General features: G+C 33.3%; 1 protein-coding gene across 1 annotated transcript; it reads right to left on the bottom strand.

The window, feature by feature from the left end:
- Positions 1-18,307: 18,307 nt before the first annotated feature.
- On the bottom strand, positions 18,308-18,985 carry LOC142519774 (uncharacterized). Its single transcript, XM_075622802.1, has one exon. The coding sequence runs from the start codon at positions 18,983-18,985 to the stop codon at positions 18,308-18,310; it is 678 nt and encodes a 225-aa protein (XP_075478917.1).
- Positions 18,986-26,092: the final 7,107 nt, after the last annotated feature.

The following is a 26,092-nucleotide window of genomic DNA, read 5'->3' as shown; positions in this document are numbered from 1 at the left end:
AATATCATCATCGTCAAAAAATTCCTCATCATCAGAAGTGGAAGAGGAGCTTTTAGATTGGTCAGGCCTTTTATCTGCAAATTCATGTTGCATCTCGGTATCAAGTTCTCGGATTCTTCAGCAGCAGGAATAGATGCAAAACAATTTTCCTTTCTCAAATTGGCCAAAAATCGAGTGAGGGAAACATCCTCTTCATCAGGGAAACTCGGTTCCTTGGGAAACTTTTTTCTTTAGTTGATGACGGATTTTCTTGATTTTTTTATTGGAGTTGCTTGCAGGGGCGTGATCAGTATTTTCCTTAGTCACAATTTCATAATTAGCATCCTTTGAATCATCATCAGAGGTGTACTCTGGGTTAGCCAATGATGGTATAGCAGATGATCCTTGTAGAAAAATTCGTTTGAAAGAAATGTAATAAGGATTGTATCATGCCTGGCGTTTTGATCGGCAGACTTGAGGACATGGAGGAAACACCTGGTTCAATACATAAAAATTTGGTAGATTTTCAACATCAATATCATTCTCGGGTTCACCTGGAGCAATCGTTTCAAGAGAAGTAGCCGTTTCCAGTGTGGAAACAATTTTCATGGCTGATGTATGGTTCTCCCCTTCCGGTGTGTTCACACTGGGTACAACATCCTTCTTATAACTAATCTCACTTCGAATATCGTTGGAGTCAAAACTCTTTCGTGCCATTGTTGAATATGGAGAGTGATAATAATCAAGAGAATTTGCATAGAGACTTGATCAGAATACAAGAAATATTTGAACGAATAACACAGAAAAGAATATGGATTAGTGAAAATTAATTGACAAGAGATAAATAATAGTCCATTAAGAGGTAAATAATAGTCCGTTCAATGGTGACAAAGATTCCCGCAGTAGTAGCCTTTCATCTCCTATCATATTCAACAGAACTCACCAACGATAACAAAAGTTCATGGGTAAAATTTTAGAAAAGTATCGGAACAATTAAGGAAATAATCCAGCATAAATGATTTCCATAATTTTAACATTTAAACTCCACGTCGGCTTAACTCCACTAAACCATTAGAGAACGTAAATATTTGATTTTTAGCAAATGGGGTTTTTCACTTAATGTCACCTTTAAGGTCCAAAAATTAAGACGACGTAATTCAACTGCATGAAAATCTATGGAATATGAAAAATGGCCAATTAATCGATTTTAATTGCTTAAATTGCTTATATGACATGTTTATATGATGTTTTAGTAGTTTTTACTTACATGCATTAAAATGTGATTTTTAAGAGTTATTCGAGTTGCGATCGAGGAACAGAGACTGAGAGCTGAAAAACGTAAAATGTTTTTATTAACTAATTGTTTTTAATTATTTAAAATATGAACGATGCATTTTTATATTTTTGAAAATAAGGAGTTTTGAGATGATTTTATAGGCTGAGATGTAATTTTTATCGGTGTTTGTTTTTCAACAAAAATACGAACTTGTGGACAACCAGCCTAATAAATTCACAAACTTTCCTAAAAAAATTATTTTTAAAAAACTTTAATTAAGCACTAATGGACCTAATTACCTACTTAATGGGCCTAAGTCTTATTAGTGATTAATTAAAAGTATTTAAAGTACAAAAACCACACCCTAAACCCCATAAACTCACGCCAAACTTTTCAGAATTTTTTCTCCCAAAACACTCCAAATACACGACACACACATACATTATTCAAGAGGCAAAGTCGAGAAATTCAAACGAAAAATCGAGCCAAGGGTCTTATCGTCGTTCTTCGCAATCGTCAACGAATAATCGTGCGTTAAATACGCAAAGAAACGCATATTTCTTTCCTTCAAAACATCATCACACCATTATATGTTTTATGCATGAAAAGTATGGAAAACAAGTGACACTTTTGTTTTATTTTCGTTTTTTGCACATGACATGAAAATTCAAGCATGATTTTTGATCCAAATTGTGTTGTTTATGTGCATAAAGGGTCTGCTATGATTAGGACATGATTAAACATTGTTTTACACGAGTTTAGAGTCTTAGAACTCAACCAAAACATCACACACGATCATGAACACATGCTGGAAACAAATTGCTGTCATGGTGATCATAGGTTTCAGTTTTGGGACATAAAGGCTCATCTTGGTCTTGGCTTGGGTCAGGGCTTAGCCAGGGCCTGTGAAGGGTCAAGGGTAGAGTCCTACCCATGTTAGGACTCGAGTCATGGGCTGGGGAAGGAGTCCTAGCTTGCTAGGACTCCCACCCAAGAGCAGTGCACATTAGCGCAGATCGTGCGCAGGCTTGCAAGGGTTGGGTGGCTCGTCCATGGGGATGTGGGCTGGGATAGGTCGACTCCTTGGGGTCCTAGGTGAGTGATTGAGAGGCTGTTTCAGGGGGTGGGCATGCTGGTCAGGTCCTAGGGGCGAATCAAGAGTTCTATGTCTACTAAGAGTCTCGACCGAGTGCATTTGCTGATTGTGTGCTTACGATTTCGAGATAGTGGGCTGGTCCGTGGATTCCATGGGTCCAGGAGGGTGTCCTAAGGGGTTGGTCAAGGTCTGGTCCAGCATGGCTCGAGGGCGGCTCGAGGAAATCGGGACATGGCTCGGGGTGAACTTTTATGGGTCAAGCTAGGGTTTTTAATTATCAAATTAATTAAAACACGGCTCATTGTCACGCCCCGAAACTCGGGATTGACACCGGCGTCGTTTACAACCACACAATTGAAAACAACAAGCCTTTGTAGTACAGTTTAAACCGAAACCAGTCTAAGATTCATATCTCAAATTAAATAACCAATGTCTTTACAGTGACCAAAATAAATAAGACAACATAGTTTTAATGCGGAAACGTAAATCTACTTAATAATAACTTAAACTGAATTCCTTGAGCGTTCACCATCCCCAGAACTGTTCGGACTCCTCATCCTCGAGCTCTTCTTCGGGCTTATCTGGGAAGGGTTGTAAGGGGGTGAGTATTTTGGGAATACTCAGTAAATGGGGGAAAATCGAGCACAATGAAGACAACATGCATAAATTTCAAGAATAAAACATGACTTGCATACATACTTCATAAACAGGTATAACATCGACACAGCACTGCGACTCATCTACCTTCTACGGTTTACTGACGTCAGTCCCTAATTTTTACTCCTCTAAGGGGGCGAGGCCGTATAGCGGTTATGTCCCCCACCGCGTAAGGGTACGTCGTGGTTGGGATTCCCTCCCGTATACAGTCGACTCCTCACAGTGCTTTTGAAATCGTATGACAATTACACGAAAAGAGTAGAAAGAAGATTGTACTCGACTATTTATTTTTCTTGTAAAAATCGAACACATGTATGCATAAATTCGATGCTAAAGTTTAAAAATAGCCCACTTACTGAATATTTGATGCTAAAAACGTGGATGATTGGCTTAGAAGATAGGTCGCTCCTTGATCCTCACTTCGGCGGCACTTCGGCGCGATTTTCCTTGGACGACTTTGAGTGGATTTCGACTGAGGAGAGGATGCTGAATTTCGAGAGCCTCAGCAAGGGTTTTCGAATTTTTTTTTGAGTGTGAGAATGAGGGGGAGTGGTGAAGTATTTATAGGTGGAGGGAAGGGTGTTAAATATGGTGCTCAAATCTTGCACAAAATTGGCTTAAATCTCATATTTTTGGCTCAAAAATATCCTTCCATGGCTGCTGATTATCTACCAAATCGAGTTCTCCTCCCTCCTAATCTAATGGTTCGAAATTGAGGTGCAAAGGAGGGGAGGATTTGCTTCCCCTCTTGAGGCTTATTCTAGCATGACATTACATCCTTAGGCAATACAATGTTTAGGCAAAATATCTAGTTGATTTTCGAAATTTGCTAACTCCATACATTGATTCCTTTAGCCTTGCATGATATCTCCCCAAATTTTGCAATATCCCAATTTCGAAAATATGCATGCCTTCATAAGAATATTGTTGACTTGATCATCAAGATTCTCAAAAATAAAATCTCCCATACAAGGATTTCCAATAAAAGGATCTTAGCTAATAAAATTTCTTCCCAATATTAGTTATTGTAATATTTTCGGTTCTCACACTCATGGTGGTCGAATCGTGGCTCACGAGGGCTAAAATAATATAAAAATTCAATGTTTTAAATTTAGGAATTTTATATTAAAGTTTGGAATTTTTCGGGATTAAAATGCCTTCAAAACGACTAATTACGAATTAATTAAAAAATCTAGCATTTAAGCTAAATAAAATAATGAGAATTTTAATTTAGGCTTAAATAATTATTTGGGACATGTTAGAGTCAATGAAATTAAGAAAAAGTCAAAACCGGAAAATTTTATGTCTCGGGGTAAAACGGTCATTTTAAACCTGAAAATTAGTAAACGTAATGGCAGTGTCTTGAATGGTATTTTATATGTTATTATGATTATGTAAAATGTTTATTAATTTTTATATGTTAAATTATGATTTTTAAAATATTCATGGAATTCGTATGGTTAATATTGGACATTTAAAAGATATGTTGCACGTTTGGTTTAAAAAAAAACGATATTATATGCATGTTTTTATTAAGTGATGGAAATACGAAATGTTGAAGGCCATGAAGGGATTGTAACTAATATGATGATATGTTGGAGATATCGTGAGGGTTATGGTCCAGTGGGAAGCCCGACGATCGTATTTCCTTGGATACGGATATGAATACGTTAATATGTTAATACGTGGCTAAGGCCCAGTTGACCGGTAAGAGTGTTGCTGGTGTCCCGTCGCCCAGTACTGTGGTTTTATAGATGGATCCCTCGCCCAATACGAATACGAATACGAATACGAGTCACAATCACGATCTGAATTCAACAAACACGAATATGAATATGAAAATGTTGATATGAAAATGTTTATGAAAATGATTATGTTTAAAGTTTATGCATTATTATGGAAATGTTATTTTATGTACAAGTATTTTTCACAGTTGTATGTGTTCTGTATTACGTATTATTTGTTATCAAGAATATGATGTGTTGAGTCTTTAGACTCACTAGGTGTGATTTATGCATGTGATATTAATAATTATGATATGGGAGGTCTTGATGGTTGACCTGACTGGACTGGAGGTGCACATGACCCGAGGACCAACGCTTCTATTTTTCGCATTTACGTTTATGATTATGTTAAAGATTTCTAAGACTATTTATTTATGCTTTTTGAGATATTTTTGAGAAGTTTAATATGGGTTACACTTTTCAAATTTATTGCTTTTAGGTTTGGTAAAACATTTGACGATTTCATGTTTTGACTATTTTCTTTGATTTTCAAATACTAGTTGGTGGTTTTATTTTGAAAATTGTGCAAAAATATTTTATGTATATGTAGGTGTGATTCGGCCAAACTAGTAGGTTAAAAAAAATTTAATTCTAGTATTTTTTAAGCAAAACGATTAGCAGACGTTTCATCACCTATTGAAAACGTATAACTTTCTAAGTAGAAAATATTCACAACCTTATGTATATTCATGACCTAATTATGCCTAAAAACAGAATGGAACATAATTGATATGATAAACTTCATATGATGTGTTCACAAATGAGGTGTTTTCACTAGTTTTGGCAATATCTTCCAATTTAAAAAAGAATTTTGATTTCTTGCACACACAGAGCCCATTCACACTTTATTTTTATCCAAAAATGATAGCTCTCCTATTAGAGGAATGGTCTTCATTATACTCCTCTAGATAGCTTTTTCCATTTTTTTTATGATTTTTCTTTTTGATTGAGAAGAGGTAGCTCGCACACTAAAAATCTTTTTACATTCTTTTTCTTCTGATAAAGAACTAAATCCCCACCTTTTTTTTTTTTGAATTGTTCAATATTCTCTGGTCACTTTTCACATGGAAAAATATCACGGAGTATACGAACACCCTCAACTACTTGTGACTTGGGTAGATCATGGCCAAGCGTGTTGTTTGAATAGAACTGAGAAACTGAAAGCATGTTAGAAAATTAGTCAGCATGGTACAAAACATCACATGGGACAAATTGTATGAAAAATGCATAATGCCTAATAATCATAAAATTGTACATGCATGTTAGGTGTTGTCCAAGATGTTGTAACATCCAAGACAACATCTATGAGTGATCAAAACGTACACATGCTTAGAGATTTTCCAAGGTTGGAAAATCTCTCAAAGTCTAATGCTTTGTGAATATATCATCCAATTGGTTATTAGTCCCAATAAATTCTATACGGATAAAACATTTTTCCACTAATCTCGAATAAATGATGTCTAATGCCAATGTGTTTTGTTCGATAATGTTGTACTGAATTTTTTGAAATGTCAATTGCACTTGAATTATCACAATACACAATGAGAATTTAACTCTTATGGTCATAATATTCAACAATTTGATTCATCCATAAAAGTTAAGAGCAACAACTCCCAAATACCATGCAGATTCAACAGTCGAGAGTGACACACAATTTTGCTTCCTACTATACCATGAAACTAAGTTACGTCCAAGGTAGAAACAACCTCCTGTAGTGCTCTTTTTTTCAATTAAATCCTCAGCCCAACCTGCATTACTAAATCCTACTAGATTGGTATCGGTTTCCCTAGTGTACCATAATCCTATATCCAAAGTGCACGCTATGTATTGTAAGATACGTTTCAGAGCTTTTAAGTATGTAATTTTTGGATTTGATTGGTTCCTCGCACAAAAACAAACACAAAAGTTGGTATTTGGATGACATGCAATAAATATAGGAGACTGCAAATGATGCTACATTACAAGATGTTGTCAACAACTTCAACAACATTGTCCTTGCACAATTTCTCACTAGATTTCATTGGCGTTTTCATGTTTTGTGTGTGTTCATTTTAGAATTTATTCACCAGATTTTCAATATAATTGCTTTGACACAAAAAAATTATATCATTCAATTGTTTAATTTGAAAACCAAGGAAGAAATTTAACTCATCTACCATGCTTATTTCAAATGTCGAATACATAAATTTAACAAAATTATCCACATGCTTTTGAGATGACATACCAAGAATTATATCATCCCCATAAACTTTACATATAAATAAATCATGCTTATCTCACCTCATATCACGTAAATCTCAAGTAGATAATCAGTCAACCTACCATACCAAGCACGTGGAGCATGTTTCAGCCCATACAATACTTCTTTAGTTTATAAACATAGTCAAAGTGACGTGGATCCTCAAATCTGTTTAGTTGGCTCACATAAGCTTCCCATTCAAAATGTCATTAAAAAAGAACTTTTTAATTTTATATGATAAATTTTAATCCCAATGTGACATGCAATGGCAAGCATCAGTCAAACATACTCAATGCGGGCTACAAGAGTGAAGGTTTCATCAAAATCCAACTCATCAACCTGTGTTTACCCGTGAAACGAGCTTTATTTCTAACAACATTCCCTAATTCATCAGTTTGTTCTTAAAAATCAATTTTGTTCCAATAACATTAAAATTTCCAGGCATTGAAACTAAATCTCACACATCACTGCATACAAACTGTTCAAGTTCTTTATGCATAACATTAATCCAAAATTTGTCTTTTAAGGCTTCATTAGTGTTTTTGGCTCAATATGTGACATAAATCAGGAGTTTCTTACCTGAGAGTACAAGGAACTCATGCATACTAATCCAATCATCTTTCGTTAGTCAAAATTTTCCTTCCTTCGAGTACGTGTGTCCCCGTGTATCTCTCCAATGATTTGTGACGATGGATAATTCTTCTGTATTTTCTTTGGAATATATGTTCTCTCATTATTTATATCATCATCACTTTGTGGTTCCTCCTTGGATTCTATCAATATCAGAGGTCGTGTTGTGCTGGGTGTTATAACATCTATCACAAAACCTGTATTATACAGTGATATCGACACTTCCAGCAAATCATTTACATCATCTCGATCGTCTTTCCTTTGAAATATGCAAAATCTTCAAATACAACATTAATGGATTCCATAATCGTCCAAGTTCTTAAAATTAAAATTTTATAGACACGATTGTTTGTAGATTATCTAAGAAATATGCACTTATCTCTCTTGGAATCAAACTTGGAAAGTTGAGTTCTATCATTTAGACATAGCATATGCATCCAAAGACATGAAAATATTTAAGATTCAGTCTTATTCTATTGATTATCTCATAGGATGTCATAGTAGAACCATTTCTCAAATATACCTGATTAGAAATATGGCATGCGGTGTTTAGAGCCTTAGCCCAAAACCGTTTTGGAATATTCTTTCAACAACATCACCCTGTCCAGTTCTTGCAGGGTACGATTCTTACGTTTGGTAATACCATTTTGTTGGGGAGTCTTTGGAGCAGAGAACTCATGATTTTTACCTTTCTTATCACACAACGATGAAAACATAGAGTTTTCAAAGTCCTTACCATGGTCAATTTTGATTTTTCTTACCTTCGAGTTATGCAAGTTAGTAATATTTGCAAGTAAACTTTTAAAAGTAATGAAAGTGTTTTATTTTTCATTAAGGAAACTGACACATATGAACCGTGAAAAATTATTGACACGCATAAGAATATTTTTTTACCTCCATAGCTTTCCATTTCCATTGAAACCATAAGATCCACATGTAATAACTAAAGACAGTGTGTCATGATGAAGTGTTGCAACACGGGGTGTGACACCTGAGTTTACTTACATTTTTTACAAGCCCCACAAACATATGGTGCCCCTGAGGATAAATTGGGCATACCTAGTACAACATCATACTTACTAAGGTTCTTCAGTGTCTTGAAGTTTGCATGCCCCAACTTTTGATGTTGTAAATCAAGTTCACTCGCTTTTGTATGTTCATAGGTAAGTTCTTTACTTATTTGATTGCATTTATATGCAGAACTTGTACCTTTCATGACACAAGTGTTAGCTTTACCAAAAACTTCACAATTTTTTTATAAAACAAAACAAGCAAGTAATCATCACACAATGACTAGTGCTTATTAGTTTTGAATTAAGTCCTTTGACATGAAGCATAATGTGAAGCTTGGAAGGTCCTTCAACATTAAATATTTCTTTTCCAACTATCTTTCATTTTTCACGACCTCCATAGGTCACTTTTCCACTCTTTTGTTCAACATAGTCTGTGAAATATTCTCTTCAACATTTCATGTGGCATGAGTTTCCAATATCAAAGTACCAGTGAACTGTAATGTTAGTTCTCAGAGTTGTATAAATAACACGGCAATTAATTTTAGTCTTAGGTACCCAAACTTTCTTCACTGAAGTTCGTTTCTTAGAGGTGTTGCATTATTTGTTGTGGGACAACTTGGGCATCATCAAATTAGTTTCCTCATACATGTAGTATTGTCTCAACTTAAAACACTATGGTTTGATACGACTAGGTTTGATACAATAATGACAAACAAAGTGACGTCTTCTTTGCTTCACATTCTGAGTGGATACTTGGTTTTTTGGTGTGAAAACTTTGGCAGTGGTAGTAATTATATGTGTACTTGATGTGTTATTATTTTCTCTTACAAATATAGTTAGTTTTGATAATTTTCCAACTTCAAACACACTGTTGTTGAAACCTAAACCTACCTTACTATCATTTCCGATAATCAATATAGAGTCAAGCTTGGTTGAGCTTGTGTTAAACTTAGCAAGAGTTTGAGTTGTTGTTTCAAGTTTCCCCTTGATCTTGCACAATTCCAAATCCTTTTGCTTATGATTCTTTCAAGTTTAGCCACAACACCCTTTAGCTCAGTATTTTCCTTTGAGATAGTTGTGTTCAGTTTATTTCTCATGATCCAATCATCATACAACTCCTTATAAAAGTTATATATGCTTTCAATGATGATTTTCTCCATCATCAGATTCCAGATTTTCATAATCACATGAATTTTCAGAAGTTATAGCAATGAGACATTTTGATTTTTGAGTGATGTTCCGGCCGGGGGTTGCAACACCAGAAGAAACACCTAGTGGATTGACTTGCAACCAGTTTTTCCAAAAGTGTGGTTAGGGAAGTGTGTCTTTCTTCTTTATTACATTCTTGTTTTTCATCAGATTCCTCAACACTTAAAAAAACATTCAGTCCTTTGATTTTTGTCTATAATCCTTTTCAAATAATTTCCAAACTTCTTTATGATTAAAGAGATAAAATCTTCATAGAGGTCCAACTCATTGATTTCTTGTGAAAATTGAAGAAAATCATTTTAGGAGTCATTATAAACTTGGAAAGCAATAGTCTTATCTTTGTCTTTCTTTTGTAAATTCATGTTCATCTCAAATGTATGAAAGGAACCGATCAAATCATCTAGTGCGAGTTGGGTTGTATTGTGTGCTTCATCAATTGCACAAATCTTGATATCGGAACACTCTGGAAGTGATCATAATATTTTACTGACCAATCTTTCATTTGAAATTGGATTACCAAGGTTGAAATCTTCATTGACTCTCTCTCTCAAGCGACGATCATACTCGGTGATTGTCTCAGTTTCTTCCATCCTCAAACTTCCGGATTTAAAAGTTAGCATTCTTAACTTTGTTCTACGTAAACTTTTATATCCTTCACAATGTTTTTGAAGGATTTGTCATGCATCCTTAGTAGAAACACAGTTGGTGATACAGCTGAACATATTTATATCAACTCGTGTGAAGATGGCATTCAATGCCTTTGAATTGTAGTTTGAAATTTGAACTTCGTCAGTTGTCTAATCACTTTCTGGTTTGATCAGACTGTCACCATCTTCACCAACTCTTTTTGGTGGAGTCCAACCATTAACAACATGTTTCCATGCTCTTTCATATATGGATTTGATATAAATATTATGTCGGCTTCTAAATAGCGTAGTTCGGTCCATAAATGACAGGTGGTCGTAATGCATCATTGGCAATGACACGTCCATTGAACTTTACCTGTTAAACAAAAAATAACCAGAATCTAACATAGTAACATCAATAGTTGGCTCTGATACCAAGTGATAGTATTCTGTTTAACATAAGAATAAGGATTGTGTGTATCACATAAGTATTGTATCCGATGTTGTAACACCTTGCGATAACATGCAGCGGAATAATATATCACACATATAATTAAAATTACACATAAATATTTATTAACAAGTAAACACGCTTGTGTGATGCCTCATGGTAAAATAATCACTAGAAAATTAATCAAGTTTACAAAACCAGTAGTAGTGAAGGAATGAAAAACTATCTTAATTAACAATTTAAGAAGTAAATTGCATAATAAAATATCAACAACAAACAAAACCAAACACAAGAATGCAAATCCGTGTAGCCGAAACTCGAAGCAACTAAAAATTCTCCAATCAACACTTCGTATGACTGTTGTCTTCAAATATCTCAAACATGTCATGACAACAGTAAAACAGCGATACTTCGTCTTTACGAGTTCTTCAGAAAATTCTATCATGTATTGCTTGTCTCACTTCTCTGGCACCTTCAACTCTTGTTCAATAGTTATTCTTCAACATATATAGACTTGTGTTGACCTTGATAGGCTTGAATGAGTTCTTACAAAATAAAGAAAGTAGACTTTCATTATGAAACACATTCTTACAAATAATAAAGATCAAATCTAGAATTACTTTCAATATTTGATCGAGATAATTAAGATAATAGGATATCAATTAATTTTTACTCATTTGAATATAAAAAAAGAAGAAACATATTGATCTCTATCTTGTGAACGAATTCAAATATAGGAAAGTTTACTTTCTTTCGACTTCTGTCAAATCCTAGAAATTTAACACCTGTAAAATTAGCTAAAAAATGTAGATAATTCTCGTTAAAAGATAATTATAGTATGTCAGCATAACGTGAAGTGCAACTGCTGAGGCGGCTTGAGGAAACTATATTAAAGGTTCCTCATTATAGATCGTATTTCGCCCACGACCCGGTTCTTGGTTTATTGTGTGAAGATCCAACCCAAGAGCAGCTCATGAGAACTTGAAAGTTTCAGCCCATAAACTCAAGCGTTGACAACCCATTAATTTGAAACTTTGAACTCAATGTGTCAGCTGATTTCTAACCTTCGTAACAGCTCCTTCAATGCATTCAAGCCACTTCAATTCTTAAATTTGAACACCACTGACCCTCGGCTTGTAACAGCCTTGTAATGGCTGATTAAGATCCTTTAATATGGTGTTAAGCCTGTTCAACTCACCTATCTTAGCCTGTATATTTCCATGTTCAGCATCAAAAACCAATCCGAAAACCAAGTATCAAATTCTATATTCCACCTAAAGTTCTACCAAAATACTATGAAAATTCTAACACAGATCGGGTCCGATCCATCTTGCCAACAAAATTTTGCTAGTTTTCAAGTCGAATCTATCCCTTTTCAGCTATTAAATTATGCTCAAATTTGATCACTTGTTGCACGTATTTGAAGCAACGCCCTGTCCAAGTAATGAAGCTTCTGCAACTGCCTAGTATCTGTCCATTTTCGAATCAAGCACCTGCAACAACCATTGAAGCTTTAGCAGCATTTCTCACGACCAAACTCTGCTCGAAGTTGACCAAGAAATAGCCTTAAAATTCGAGCAAAGCAACTACATTATTCTGCCCAAAACCGAGCAACCTATCTTCTCAAAAGATCAATCAAAGTCTGATCCAAGCATGAGTAAAACTTCGCCCAATTTCGAGAAGAGTTTTTCCCAAGTTCGTAACATTTCGATGACGAGTATTCTTTCATGATTTTCTTAAGATCGATACCAAGTAAGTGGGATTTTGTTATTTATATTATTTTTATAAAAATTTTACACTTATGTTTTGTAAGTAGGCTTATATGTACGTTTTAAAATAATATTGTTCCTGTTTTTCAAAAATCGATCGTACATTACTTGTTCTATACCCTTTGATTTCGTATGTGTTTCATTTCATATGGCCCACTTAGACAACCAGATCAAGCGACGAAATTTCAGCAGCCCTGACACACAAGAACTTCGCAGAAGATCACCTATCTCAATATTATTCTCATTCATGAAAGCTTAATCCAACATTCCTCCAAGAAAGTATATAAATATGTTTTTTGGGTGACTTGAATCCATGACCCCACTCTCGTACTAATTGTAGGATTGAACATTTTTCGTTTTATCAAAAGTTAGAGCTATTTACGAAAGCTCAATTTTATTTTCTTATACTTATGGCAGCAAAGATTATACCTACTTTGGTGCTAATTGGTCGGACTGTTAGGCCCCTGAGTTGAAGGAGGTGTCTTCTAGTGCTTTCTTATATCCCTTAGAGATCAATCTTACCTTTTCTTACCGCCGGTCCTGTCCACAGCAGAGACAGTATTACCCGTTAAAATCTGGCGTCGCTCTTTTACGGTTCACCAGATCAAGTGGTGCAACATCAGCAGCTTGACGCACAAAAACTTATCCGAAAGTCACTCATTTTAGTGCTACTCTCATTCATACACGTTTAACATAACAATATTCTAATTATTAATATAACAGATCTAAAAATTTATTTCCTAAAATTAAAAAAAAAAAGTTTCTATTGATTACATGACTCCATCCCAACTTTTCCATTACTATTTCCGTCCATCGGTTTCATTATTCATTTCATGATTTATTCTCACACTATAAATTTCATATAACTCCTTCTTCAGGCCATATAATATTAATTATTTTAATGTTTCAAATCATAATTAATCCATTTCTTCATCCTATTCATTTTGTAATTACTTAATTCAATTCACTTCTTGCAACATTAACTTCATTAATTTTAATCGTAAAAATTATAATAAAATGCATTCAAGTATCAGACGATAATGCTAGTGATAATCATAGATGCAAATTCTCCAAAATTAAAAAAAAAAATCATAGATGCTAATTAAGTTTGGATGATACCACTTAAAATATGAGATTATAACTTAAAATCACGCAAAATAATTAGACTATTGCATTATATCATTATCTTGTCACACCTCTTAAATCTTCCACATGATAAATCACTCTAACTTTGAAAAATTTCCATTCCACCTACTTTGTATATTTACTACTTCATTTTGTTTTAAAATTTCAAAATACCATCATGTGTTTAACTGTTTGACTAAACAAATGGTCTTATTATCTGTACTATCTATATTATATTATTAAACTTGAACATCTTATACTAACTAACTAACTAACTCTAATACGTCAATAGTAAAGAATGACATTAAAATTTATTTACAGTTTTACTATTCATAATATTTGTTAGTTGATTTTGTTGATGTGTGCTTACTAGTAATTTTTTTACATATTTCTATCTTATTCCGATTTTTTCTCCAATTTATCTAAAAGTTCAACCGAACAAAAGGTAGCATTATCCATATTACTATTTATACTATTTTATTAAACACGAGCACTTGATACTAAATAACTTTAGTATGTCCATATGACAACAATTTTTGAACAAATAACATTTTCACTTTATAATACATGTTGTATAAATTATATTACATTGATTTTTACTGTTTGACTAAATAAAATAGATGAAAATTATTAATTAGTTGCAAAATACTAATCGTTACAAAATATCATCTCGTATTATGTTTTTTATAAACCAAAAAAAACTATTTTTTCCTCGATTGAAAGTATTAGCACTATATATAATTAATAATATAATAATTAGAGCATTATTAGAATTCTTCTTATTTTGTGTTTAAAAAATCATTTTCATCTAGAATTCTTATATTTGTGATAAAAAGAATCCTTCTTATCTAGAATTACAAAATTGTATCTTTTTATTTAATACAAATTATCATTATGTGTTTTTATAAACTAAAAATACTTTCTTTTTTCTAGAATTACAAAATATTCTCTTTTTATTTAATACAAAATATCATCAAACCAATCTTAGTACAGATTGTGAAAGAACAGATTGTATTGAAGTGAAACAATGTGTTTCCCTCCAAGTATACCTTGGGCCAAGAATTTATATGCCGCCTCCGTCAAGTGTAAACCATCCCAACCAATGAATAAAGAAGGATCTTCAAAGTTTTTCGCGAAGTTGCGAAGATACCTTTGTCCGTGTGAAGAAGCGTTTTATGCGCATCTTCCGTCTTGAATTATTAGTCAAATATGCCAACCCACATTTTATAAAGGTTTTTGCAACGAACCCTGATAAATATAGTCTGCCACATATTGCCGACAATATCAACGTTGCATTTGTACCTCATGCTGGAATTACCTTTTTTCTGTTGGATGTTGGGCTTTTCCATGGTGTAGTGATTGAAAATTGGACAATGTAGTATATGAGCTATTAAACAAGCCATATATTAAATGGATGGTGAAAAAATAGAATGATTGTTTTGTGGAAAATAAAGCTAAATTTATATTGATATATTTTACTGAGTATAAGATTAGTCAGTCAAGAGACTTTCTCTTGCATATGCATCTGCACATGGGGTTAAAAATGTGTCCCATGTTATTCACCTCTTCTTCCATGTGATTCTTCTTGTTTCTCGAATACATAGTACACTTTGTAAAAGAGTGGATATATTATAATCTTTTAATTTTTATATTTTACAATATAAATAAATGAAATTTAAAAAGTTACTAATAAGTATCTATTGTAAAAAAAAGTAAAATAAAATTAGAAATGATGACTGTTTTAAAATATTTTAAAAATAAATATTAATGTTTACTCCTTTAAAATTTCCAGGGGAACCTTTTTTATTTTCTCTAAGCCAACTCCATGCATTCAAAATTTATGATATAAAACAAATAACAGTAAAAAATGGCTTAAAATTCAAGTTCAAAATCAAAATACTCTTGAAGAAAACTAAGCAAGATAATGTTTATAGATTGCATGAAAAAAATAATACATGATTACAATTAAGACGGAAAATACCACGACATTTTGTTCTCTAGGAACTTCAAGCACTTCCCATGCTCATTCAAAACATGAATCCGTGCTTTTCATGCAACACAGAAACATATGCTAATTCTTGAGCAAGATTCGTTAGATTTAGACTTGAAGTGAGCCTCTAATATAAACTGAGAAGAGGGGGAACCTGAATATTACGCACATAAGCTACTCCAAACATGTCTGAGCGTAACGTATATCAGATACACATTTACAATAGACATTATGCATATGCGATATGCATAAGTAACATGACTTCATGCTCATAAAAATTTCATATAAGGCATGCAGTAGCGTAAAGATTATTTGTGTATCATTAGGAAGTTTCATATATTCTCATATTATTAAATCAATCAATTAAACTAAATTTGTAAATTATTTAACAAACAAGCATCACTCTTTACTGATGCAAAATTAAACATAACATATGGGGGAGCGGAAGAATTTTAATGGATTTGACAAATTCATAGTTTCTGAACAATTGATTCTTTAAGGAGTTATTCTTGAAAACCCTTTACAACACATGAGACTGGTGATTTGAAGTGCTTTGCAAATAATATAGCAATTTGGTATACGAGTGTGTCCCGAAAAAATGCTTACAAGATAGTATAGAACCAGGAAAACAAAAAGGACCTCATTTTGTCTGCTTCTATTCTTTTCAGGCTGGGCATTGCTGGGAAAAAGCTCTTGCATAGCATCCATGGCTATGTCAATCTGAAGTAATATATAGAGATAAAACATATTTAAACACCATAATCATGATTTGTCCTACATAAAATAGAATATTCACTCTTGACATTCTGAAAATAAACAGAAAAGAAAACAATAAAGTTTCAAAAAGTAAATAACATGGAAGAAATCAATGAGTCTAAAGGTAAATTTTTTCAACTCCCATTTGTCAATATTAGTATATAGTGTGGCTCAACAAAGCTTAGTTCACTTCAGTAATAACCAGAGTCCAATATGACCGGCATACTTCAGAAAGAATAATTTAGAAGAAATTTTTATATGGCATAAATTTTCTATATAGGATACCCTTAATGCTATATGTCTTCCTATTAATTCGCAACATGTATATATGTTATTCCAAAGATTAAAGTAATCGAATTCCCACATTGAAACTTAAAAAACATACACAAATACGTGAGAAACAGATAACAACATTTATGTAGAAAGCTATTCAAAGGATGTAGGACAATTCAAATAGTGAGCTTTATCTTATTTGCCCAATTTTTTGTTCGAAAATGGATTTTGATTCTCTTCGACACAAACTGGAAATTGGTTTGAAAAATTGTGTAAAACAGAACGAAAGATAAAACCTTCAAGTCCGACATACTTAAGCTTTGTCTTTTCACCCACATTTGTTGCAATGCAGTCTCTTTTATTTCCACTCTTTCCCGTTGATCGTGGCCGTCTCTTGGTCTTCAAATTCAGATTTTTTATTAAATATATTAATATCATACATACAATATCAAAATAGTATGATTCTAACAAATAAGTTAATGAAATAATGAACTTTGACGAAGAACTTCTTTATATACAACATTTTTTGTTCTTGTATCATCAATATTGTGATTGAATTTGGCTTTATCGAGACTTTTGTAGTGGACATTGAAGTGCCTCTAGATAATGCAATGTATAATTGGCCATGTGAAAACACATGTTGTGGTAGATATATACCAACAATTGGTATAGTTTGACCTTGAGCCTTATTAATTATCATTGCAAAGCACAAATGAATCTGAAACTCTTTTCTTCTTAATTGGAAAGGATATCCCTCATTTTCAGCAGGAGACAAGGGTGTTCTTGAAATAAAAACATGTTTTCCAGCATGATGTCCAACAGTTATTTCTGCATGGATGACATTGTCTTCAAATTCCTTACAAACCATTCGGGTTCCATTACACATGCCTTCAGATGGATCTAAATTTCTCAATAGCATAATTGTACAGTTTTTTCAAAACCAAACTATGAGGAGGCATTCCATTTGGAGTCAAGGTATTTAAAAATTCTTGGGGATAAAAATTTTGAGTATCGTCAACAGCTTCATCAAAACTTGCATATGTTTTACCATCACCTGGGAAAAATTGAATAATTTTCTAATTCAACTTGTCAACACATTCATTTTTTGAAGTAAGTATTGCTCGACTTGTCATATATGCTGTTGATTCAGCATTTTCTGTTAGATTCGAGAATATGTGATTTATTGGCATTTCTTCAGAAGACTCCTCATCATTTTTGTTATACTTGATAATCATACATCGGGAATTTTGATATTGCCTTCAGTATCCGTAGGTTCAATTCCACTGCCTACTTGTAGCAAAAAATCGCTAAAAAAATTGTCAGATTTTGATCTCATTTTTTCAAGTAGAGTCAAATGTTGCATTTGTTTATACAAATAAGAATTTACTAAACTTGTGTTAATTGTTTCTTAATTGTGGCTTTTGGAACTACCGGCTAAACTTGCATGAATTCTCCTCCAAGAACAATCTCTTTTCCGCCAAATGGTTTTTGGATTCCCATTATATCTTGTAAACTTCTATCAGTTGTTTCAATTGCTATCCGCTTCGCCATCGGTGCTTCATCCCATATAATTAATGTGTTACACGTAACAGTTCTGCAAGTCCAATTTTGTTTTGATATTGTACAATAGCTTTCTTCATGCAAATTAATTGGGATTTTAAATCGGGAATGAGCTGTTCGACCACCAGTTAATATCGAAGCTGCAACTCCTGAAGTTGTTGTAGCAAGGGCAATCACATTTCTTTGCCTAACATTTGCTAGCAAAGCACGATATAAATATTCTTTCCCAGTTCCACCAAGTCCATTGACAAAAAAAAGGCTGCTTCCAATGGAATCTAAGCACTCGTGAATTGTTGAGAATGCTTTTGTTTGCCCTGCATTTAATTTGGATTCAGCTAACAAGTCGTCGGGTGAGATTCCAATAGACATTTCCTCCCGAGTTTCTGTACAAATATTATCATTGCACTCATCTATTTCAATAGTTATTCTTGGCAAATCAAAAACATGAATACTTTTTCCCATACTCTCCAAAATAAAATTCAAGTTTTGCAATGTCTTTGATACCAAAAATTCCTTGTTGCCATCATTTTCTATCCTAAAATCTTCGGACATCGCGTCAAAGTAAGTGTCCCATAATTTTCTTACATCGGATGGCTCACAATATACTAAGATTGTTGCAAAAAGTCTTCTCAAAGTATATGGCATTTGGAAGCTCATAGCCTCATTCAAACACTCAAAGTTGCTCTGATCTAATTCAAGCAACCCCTTTCTCTATGCTGCTTCTTTGAATGTGAAACAAATCTTTCCATTAACCGTTAACAAATAGTTAAAAGAAGTAGGTCCTCTTACATGATTGAGCAATAATCTTAAATAATACCTTTCTCTTTCTGTAGGATTTGCACCATTTATACGTCCAATTACCTTTAGTTTTTTTATTTCATACCAACATTTGTTTCTTTTATCCCATACATAATGTTCTGGGAATTCGGCATACAAATAAGATATTGCTTTAGAATTTATTGAGCACATATGAAAAAATTCAATTAGCATCGTCTTTGAGGTCAATTCGCGTTGCATGACATTTTAATAATTCTGATTCCTCCAAAATGTGGTGCATTTTTTGTTAGGCAAGTGTAATGCCAAACTTATTACAGCCGGGGATATCTCGTTTAAATCAAATTCAAATATTCTCCACAGTGTTTCTTGTGCTGAGACCCACCTTGCATCTTGAAAGTTCTTAATCTCATCCACAACAGTATCACTATTGCTCGAGGCAATATGCACAACAACTTTATCATGTCCTTTATATATGTATTTTAAAGATATTTGACAGCCGTCAATCCAGATCATACTTCGGCATTAACATGACAATCATACCTTAACAGAAGGTAATAATTGTGAGGAACAACCCATTGATTGTTTAGTTTTGTCTTTCGTATATCAACTATTTGCCCATCATTTCTTCTTCTATAAATTGGATAACCCTATTTTCCTTGTGTTGTACTTTGACAAAACTGGCATGGATAGTTGCTTTTACAATGCCCAGCAATCATACAAGAGTTCTTTTTATTTAAATCCCCACAAGGACCATGCATCATATGCTTCACAACAAAATTATGAAGGTTGGGATTTTCGTCTTTGTTTGGTAATTCTGCTGATACATAGTAATAAAAATTTTCAGGACCATTGATTTTATAACCTTGCCTCAAAATAATCAACATGTGCATATGAGGCAACCCCCTCTTTTAAAATTCCACCACATAAACAAAAGCAACAACCACTCCGAATATTGACTTGGTAATTATTTGATTTTTTAAATCTTGTAACTTAGCTCGAAATACTCTGGTAGTTAAATCAGGTCGATCCTGAGGTTGTTGACCTTCTTTCAAATTATATGTTATCTCTTTCCATTCTAGATTACAAGTCATTGTAATGAAAAGATCAGGTTTTCCAAAATTTCTTACTAATGCCATTGCATGAAGATATCTACGACGCATATCCCTTGGTCCTCCGATAAACGATGCTGGAAGAACTATTCTTCTTCCAATTTCATTTCTTTTTTGTTTCTCCATTTATAATGCTGTCAATGATACCTTGATAAAATTCTGACCTCATTTCCACTTGGTTTCTTCTAAAGTAATCCAATCTAGTTGTTTAAAGCTTAATACACATATCAACTGCAAATTGTTGCAAAAATCTTCCAGCATATAAAAGCATCGATGTCATGTTATCTCTTAATTGGAATTTGTAACATTAGTACTCTCGGCAAGAAACCATCCTGATAAAAAGATAATCCTAATTAGATCGGGAAGATAATTTTATATATGTGTAATTAATATTTGAATATAGATAACTTTTACACAAAAGTATTTCCACCAAAATTTTGTCAACTCAAATTTTTGACAACAAAAATCATCTCCCCGCTCCCTCACTGAAAATCGTTGGCCACCTTGGGTGTCACGCCCCGGGACGGGGGTTGGTCGACACTGGCGTTGCTCTCCAATTTATATTCGAAAGCAACAAGGCTCCGAAGTACAAAATTCAGAAACCAGTCTTTTATTCATAATAATCAATAATCCATTATCTGTTACAACTGAAATAATAATGTTTTAAAGCGGAAATGTAAAATCATACATAACAGTATCTTAACAGATGCAGCGGAAATAACATAAACTAGACTCAGAACTGAGAAATTGCAGTCTTCTTCACCACCCCAAAACTGAATCTGCTCTTCTTCTTCTAATATTTCTTCATCGTTCTTATCTGAGATGGTTTTGGTGGGTGAGTGATATGATCATCACTCAATAAGCGGGGGCGGGAATAACTCCCAGTTTTCAAAATCATTTTCAACAGAAACAATAATACAACTAATATACAGAAACTCTTATTTTCGGAACAAGAATCAGTATTCGAAACAGAATTCAGAAATTAGCAAGTAAGTAAGCACTGAGCACGTTCGTGAATTTCATGGTTAAACTGATATCAGTCCCCTATATGTTCTCTCCTCTAAGGGATGAGGGCAGAATCAGAAATCAAAATTCAGAAATGTTCAGAATATATATTCCTACAATTAGTTCACTAGGTTTCAGTGCTTTAAAAATCAGAGATCAAAATACATATACTTGGTTTTAACACAGGAATTATCAAACTGATTTCAAGATATTTATACATAAGCCCACTTACAGTAATTTGCTATAAAGTTTCAGTTGAAGTCTGGAATCTGCTTGTTCTTCCTACTGGTTTCTACTGCTCGAAAATAAGCACTCTCTTAGCTTGAAAATTCAAGTGATAATCTCAAGATTTGTGTAACACCAATTCAGAGATTTGAGGGTGTTATTTATAGGCAAAATTCTGACTGTTAGCCTCCCAATTAACGGTCATAATCTGATATTAAGAGTCTTTATTCCATGTTAAATACTTCAGTTACAAGTCATAAGCTGAATCAGTAACTGTCCGCTGGAATCTTGCTCTTCTGCTGCTGGATTTTACCTGTTATCTGCTGCTGGATTCTAATCTGCTGAAAAAGTACCAGCTTCTAAAATATTAGCTTCTGCTGGAAATTTTGCATTGTTGCTGAAATGCTAGAAATTCGGGTTCTCACATTGGGAAATAATTCCAACGACAGAGACTTTCGAACGCTGGCAATGCCGCCGCCACAACCACTTTGCCGGAGTTTTTGAATCTCCAGTGATTTTAATCTCGACGCAAATTTCGTGTGGATTTCTACTACAATCTACACAAGGAACAAAACATTTGATCGTGGATCTGATTAGAAGGTTGAAGAAAGTTCGCAGAAATTTATGAGAAGAACCAACTTCGCTAATCTCGAACTATTTTGGTATCAAGTATTCTTAAACACAAAATTAAATCAAATCTAAATACTTTATGATTGTTTTTAATCATATGATGCCCAGAACGTTTTGGACGTCGAAACAAAAATTTTAAATCTCTCGTTGCATTTTGGATGTGAGAAAATGGTACACAAACACATACTTTTCTGATTTGGAAAATTATATGTTTCACACCAATTGTTTAGAACAAAAATCGTTTTAATCCACCGTTTCTTCTGACATGCCTTTTTAATTTTCATGATGTATCACATCTGGGATTAAAAATGTGTGAAATTGTCAAATTTGTCCTGTAATTTACCATTTGTTTAATTTTCATCATTTAAATTATGATCAAAGCCAAGAGTAACCCTGTATTTGGTCATATTTTATGTCATAACTCTGATGTGGCAGTAGAAATCGATAATATGACACAAAAACAATATTGATATGTATGTAGTCGCATCATACTTAAAACCAACAAAAAAAATTATAATAATAAAACCTACATTTGACAAATTAAATAACAAAATAGAAAACACGGAAACTCATCGTATCAAATTGGTACTTTCCTTTTAAAAACATCTAAATTTTACAAAACAATGGACTTTTCGGCAATATCATAAATAAGAGGGACCAATGGAAACGATTTCGATCTCATTCAATAAAGACTAGAAATATAATCATCGGATCTTGACACACTCATCTCAGAATATTTCTACATATATACTGCAGGAGGTTCAGCGCATCAAACACATGTGGGTGGCCAAGATTGGCGTCGCACGCTTATTTCTCTGTGTCAATTGCTGGGTTGTCAGTGAAAAACGTCTGCCTTGTGGATGCTGAGGTCACTGTCCTTGGCATTGCTGAAGCTGCATGAGAACTCATATCAGTCAAGTGACCGACCATGTCTTGTCAGAATCCACTCCATTTAGAGACATCAACATATTTATGAAAATATACAATAGCGTAACATCTGTGCATGGATGGAGCCAGGATTCAAAAATACTTGGGGTTGGTTCCGCCTCTATGTTAGATAGTGATAGGCGTGTGACTATTATATTAAAACTGAATCGATTTACTAAAATCAAATTATACGAAGTTTTTTCGAAAATTCGAACCAAACCGAAAAAATCGGTTATTGTGGTCCGTAACATAATCAACCAAACTCTTTTATCTTTTTTTTTTAAAAAAAAAAATCAAATTTTAATTAAAAATGTAATAGAAAAATTGAATTAAATAAATCTTAGTTTTATTTAAAATTCTTTTTTTATTTATAATTCTATTGTCCTAATAAAATTTTATAATAAATTTTTAATAGTTATATCTTTATAATATTTTTATAAAATTTAATGATATAATTTTTTTATGGAAGTTCGGCATTATTGGTTAACCGAAGTTTATATTAAAAATTGAAACTGAACCGAACAAACGATAGTATAGAAAAACTAAAACTGAACTTCTGAATAAACGAAATCGATTTTTCAAATTAATTCAGTTCGATTGGTTATTTTGGTTGAAATCGATATCTTACTCACCCTAGACTGTAATCGATGTATGTTCTTTACTTGTTGATGTGTGCTCTTTTGGTTTAAAATTAACTTTATTGTTTTTTCTTCATTCTCTGAGTTACCTATCTAGAAAAATTCAACTATCTCAAAAATTTTCAGCAAAGCATTTTTTTTCAAACCTCATAATTATTCAAAAATTATGTAATTCTGGCTAAAAAAATCGCAACACAAGCACAATAATAATTATAATATCAATAATTCTCATGTATTTCAATTAATTGATTATTTTTCTCAAAATTCTGGAATAGATTTATAAGGAAAAAATCTAAACTCGAAAATTTATCTACATCGTAAGTCAATATTATCACAATTCACATAATCAAAACTAAATATTCGACAAAATTTTAGTGTAGTCAAATTTTACCTCAAAATCGCATAAGCTCAGCATCTACGAAACTTACTAATATACGAGAATGAAATATGATTTATCGGATTATTCTTTTTTAATTTTTTTTAACATGGGCTGAAAAAGAATAGTTTTTTTTCTAACAAACAAAATAGGTGGGCTAGGGTGAGCTCTAGACTCTCCATCTATATATAGAAAATAATAATAACTCTGAAATGTGTTAGCATTGAACACGACCATATATAGTTCTGTTCAAACTGTGAAGCAGAAATCAAGTTCTCACGGTTCGATTCGAGTTCTTAGATGTAAAAAAATCAGAAATGAAATCGCAACCATGTAAACATAGATCAACATGAACCAAATCCATAAACGTTGAATGCTCAAGGTTTGATGAATAAGCGGACAACGTAGCTTATAGATTATAAAAGTAGTTGTTTCGTGGTTATTAATTAAGATTGCATTCTTTTCACTTCTTATTTTCCCATACAAATAAGACTGTCTCTTTCTCACTATTTTGCAATCAAACTGTTGAATTTTTAAAATACACATATCCCCATTGAAAAAACAAACAAAAACTAAAACTCACATGAGACACACTCAACTTTGTGAGACGGTTATCTTACCTAACTCGACCCATGAAAAGTGTTAATTTTTATGTCAAAAGTATTACTTTTCAGTCTATGTATGAATCAGGTCGACTCGTTTCATGGATATAGATTCGTGAGACCGTCTCACGAAAGACTTATTAAAAAAATACAAATTTTCTTCCATGTAGTTTACATGTTTTTCTACTTTAGTCGATATTTCTTATCACATGCTAAAATGTTCACTGAACTTATTGAATTTGACCTGATAAAATATTCGACATTACTGAAACCTTAAATATTAAATTTGTCCTTAGATTGATGGGTTTCAAATTCTTTGACATACTTGAATAGAAAAAATTCACGTAGATTTCAAATTCATCTCATATCAATTAATACAATTTCGATAATAACTTTGGTAGGTTTTACACCTCAAGAAATCAAATCCTTCTATCCAAACATTAGGGGTCGGATTATAAACATGTGAAAATCACGGATCCCCACAAATTGGTCGGTCTTCCCTGGGTTAAAAATTATTTCCAAAAGGTCAGACACACAAGCTAAAGCATGGAAAGCCCACTTTTGTTGGATCCGGATGTGGATTTTGGCGATGGCTCGAACAAAGGGGCTAATGGGCCAGCAGCTGTTAATTAGTTACGTAGCCCAATATTTATTGTGGGCCGTCCATTAAACTTTAGATTCAGTTCAATGTCAAAATTTCCCATAATAATTTAGATTCAGTTCAATGTTAAAATTGTAGACTAAATCGTCCCCTTGTAATTCTAGCTCATGTCTGGACTGATTAGCTCCCCCATAACAATGAGCCGATAAACATCCTTGCCGTATTCATGGAGCACCTTCTCGACCTCCCTAGGTTTCCGATCGTCGACCGTCGTTATCTGTCGAAATCTATATCGAACTAAAAATCCATGTGTTCAAGAAATTTAATGAGCCGACGCAAAAGATGGAGTTCGACTTTGACTTAAATTGGGTGAGGGGCCGAGGGCATATGCATTCTCCTATTATGTACGAGTTAAATGTATATTTTCAGTATATTACTAAATATCTTATTTTTCAGTATATTGTAAATGAATTCGGATTCAAGATTTTCAAGTTAGTACTTTTTTTAAAAAAGAAAAATAACCCAGTAGGAGATGTCAAAAAGTTAAAGTCTGAAAGGCATGAGGCCCCGAAACCTTATCTAAGCCCGTAAGACATTGGTCCCCGACAACTTATCTAAATTTGGGAGGCATGAGGCCCTGACACCTTAACCAAGCTCGGAAGACATGAACCTCCGACACCTTATTCAAGCCTGAGAGATATGAGACCTCTTAATCTTATCTAAGTTCGAGAGACATGAGGCCCTAGAATTTTATAAAAGTCTGAGAGAC

This window comes from Primulina tabacum, chromosome 11, assembly GCF_025594145.1.
Source record: "Primulina tabacum isolate GXHZ01 chromosome 11, ASM2559414v2, whole genome shotgun sequence".
Taxonomy (NCBI): Eukaryota; Viridiplantae; Streptophyta; class Magnoliopsida; order Lamiales; family Gesneriaceae; genus Primulina; species Primulina tabacum.
Note: the sequence above shows the minus strand (reverse complement) of the source record. Positions and strands in the feature narration are given on the sequence as shown.

Bases quoted from the DNA above. Each gene is read 5' to 3' on its own strand.
- LOC142519774 (XM_075622802.1), bottom strand. From the start codon at position 18,985: ATGTCCGAAGATTTTAGGATAGAAAATGATGGCAACAAGGAATTTTTG.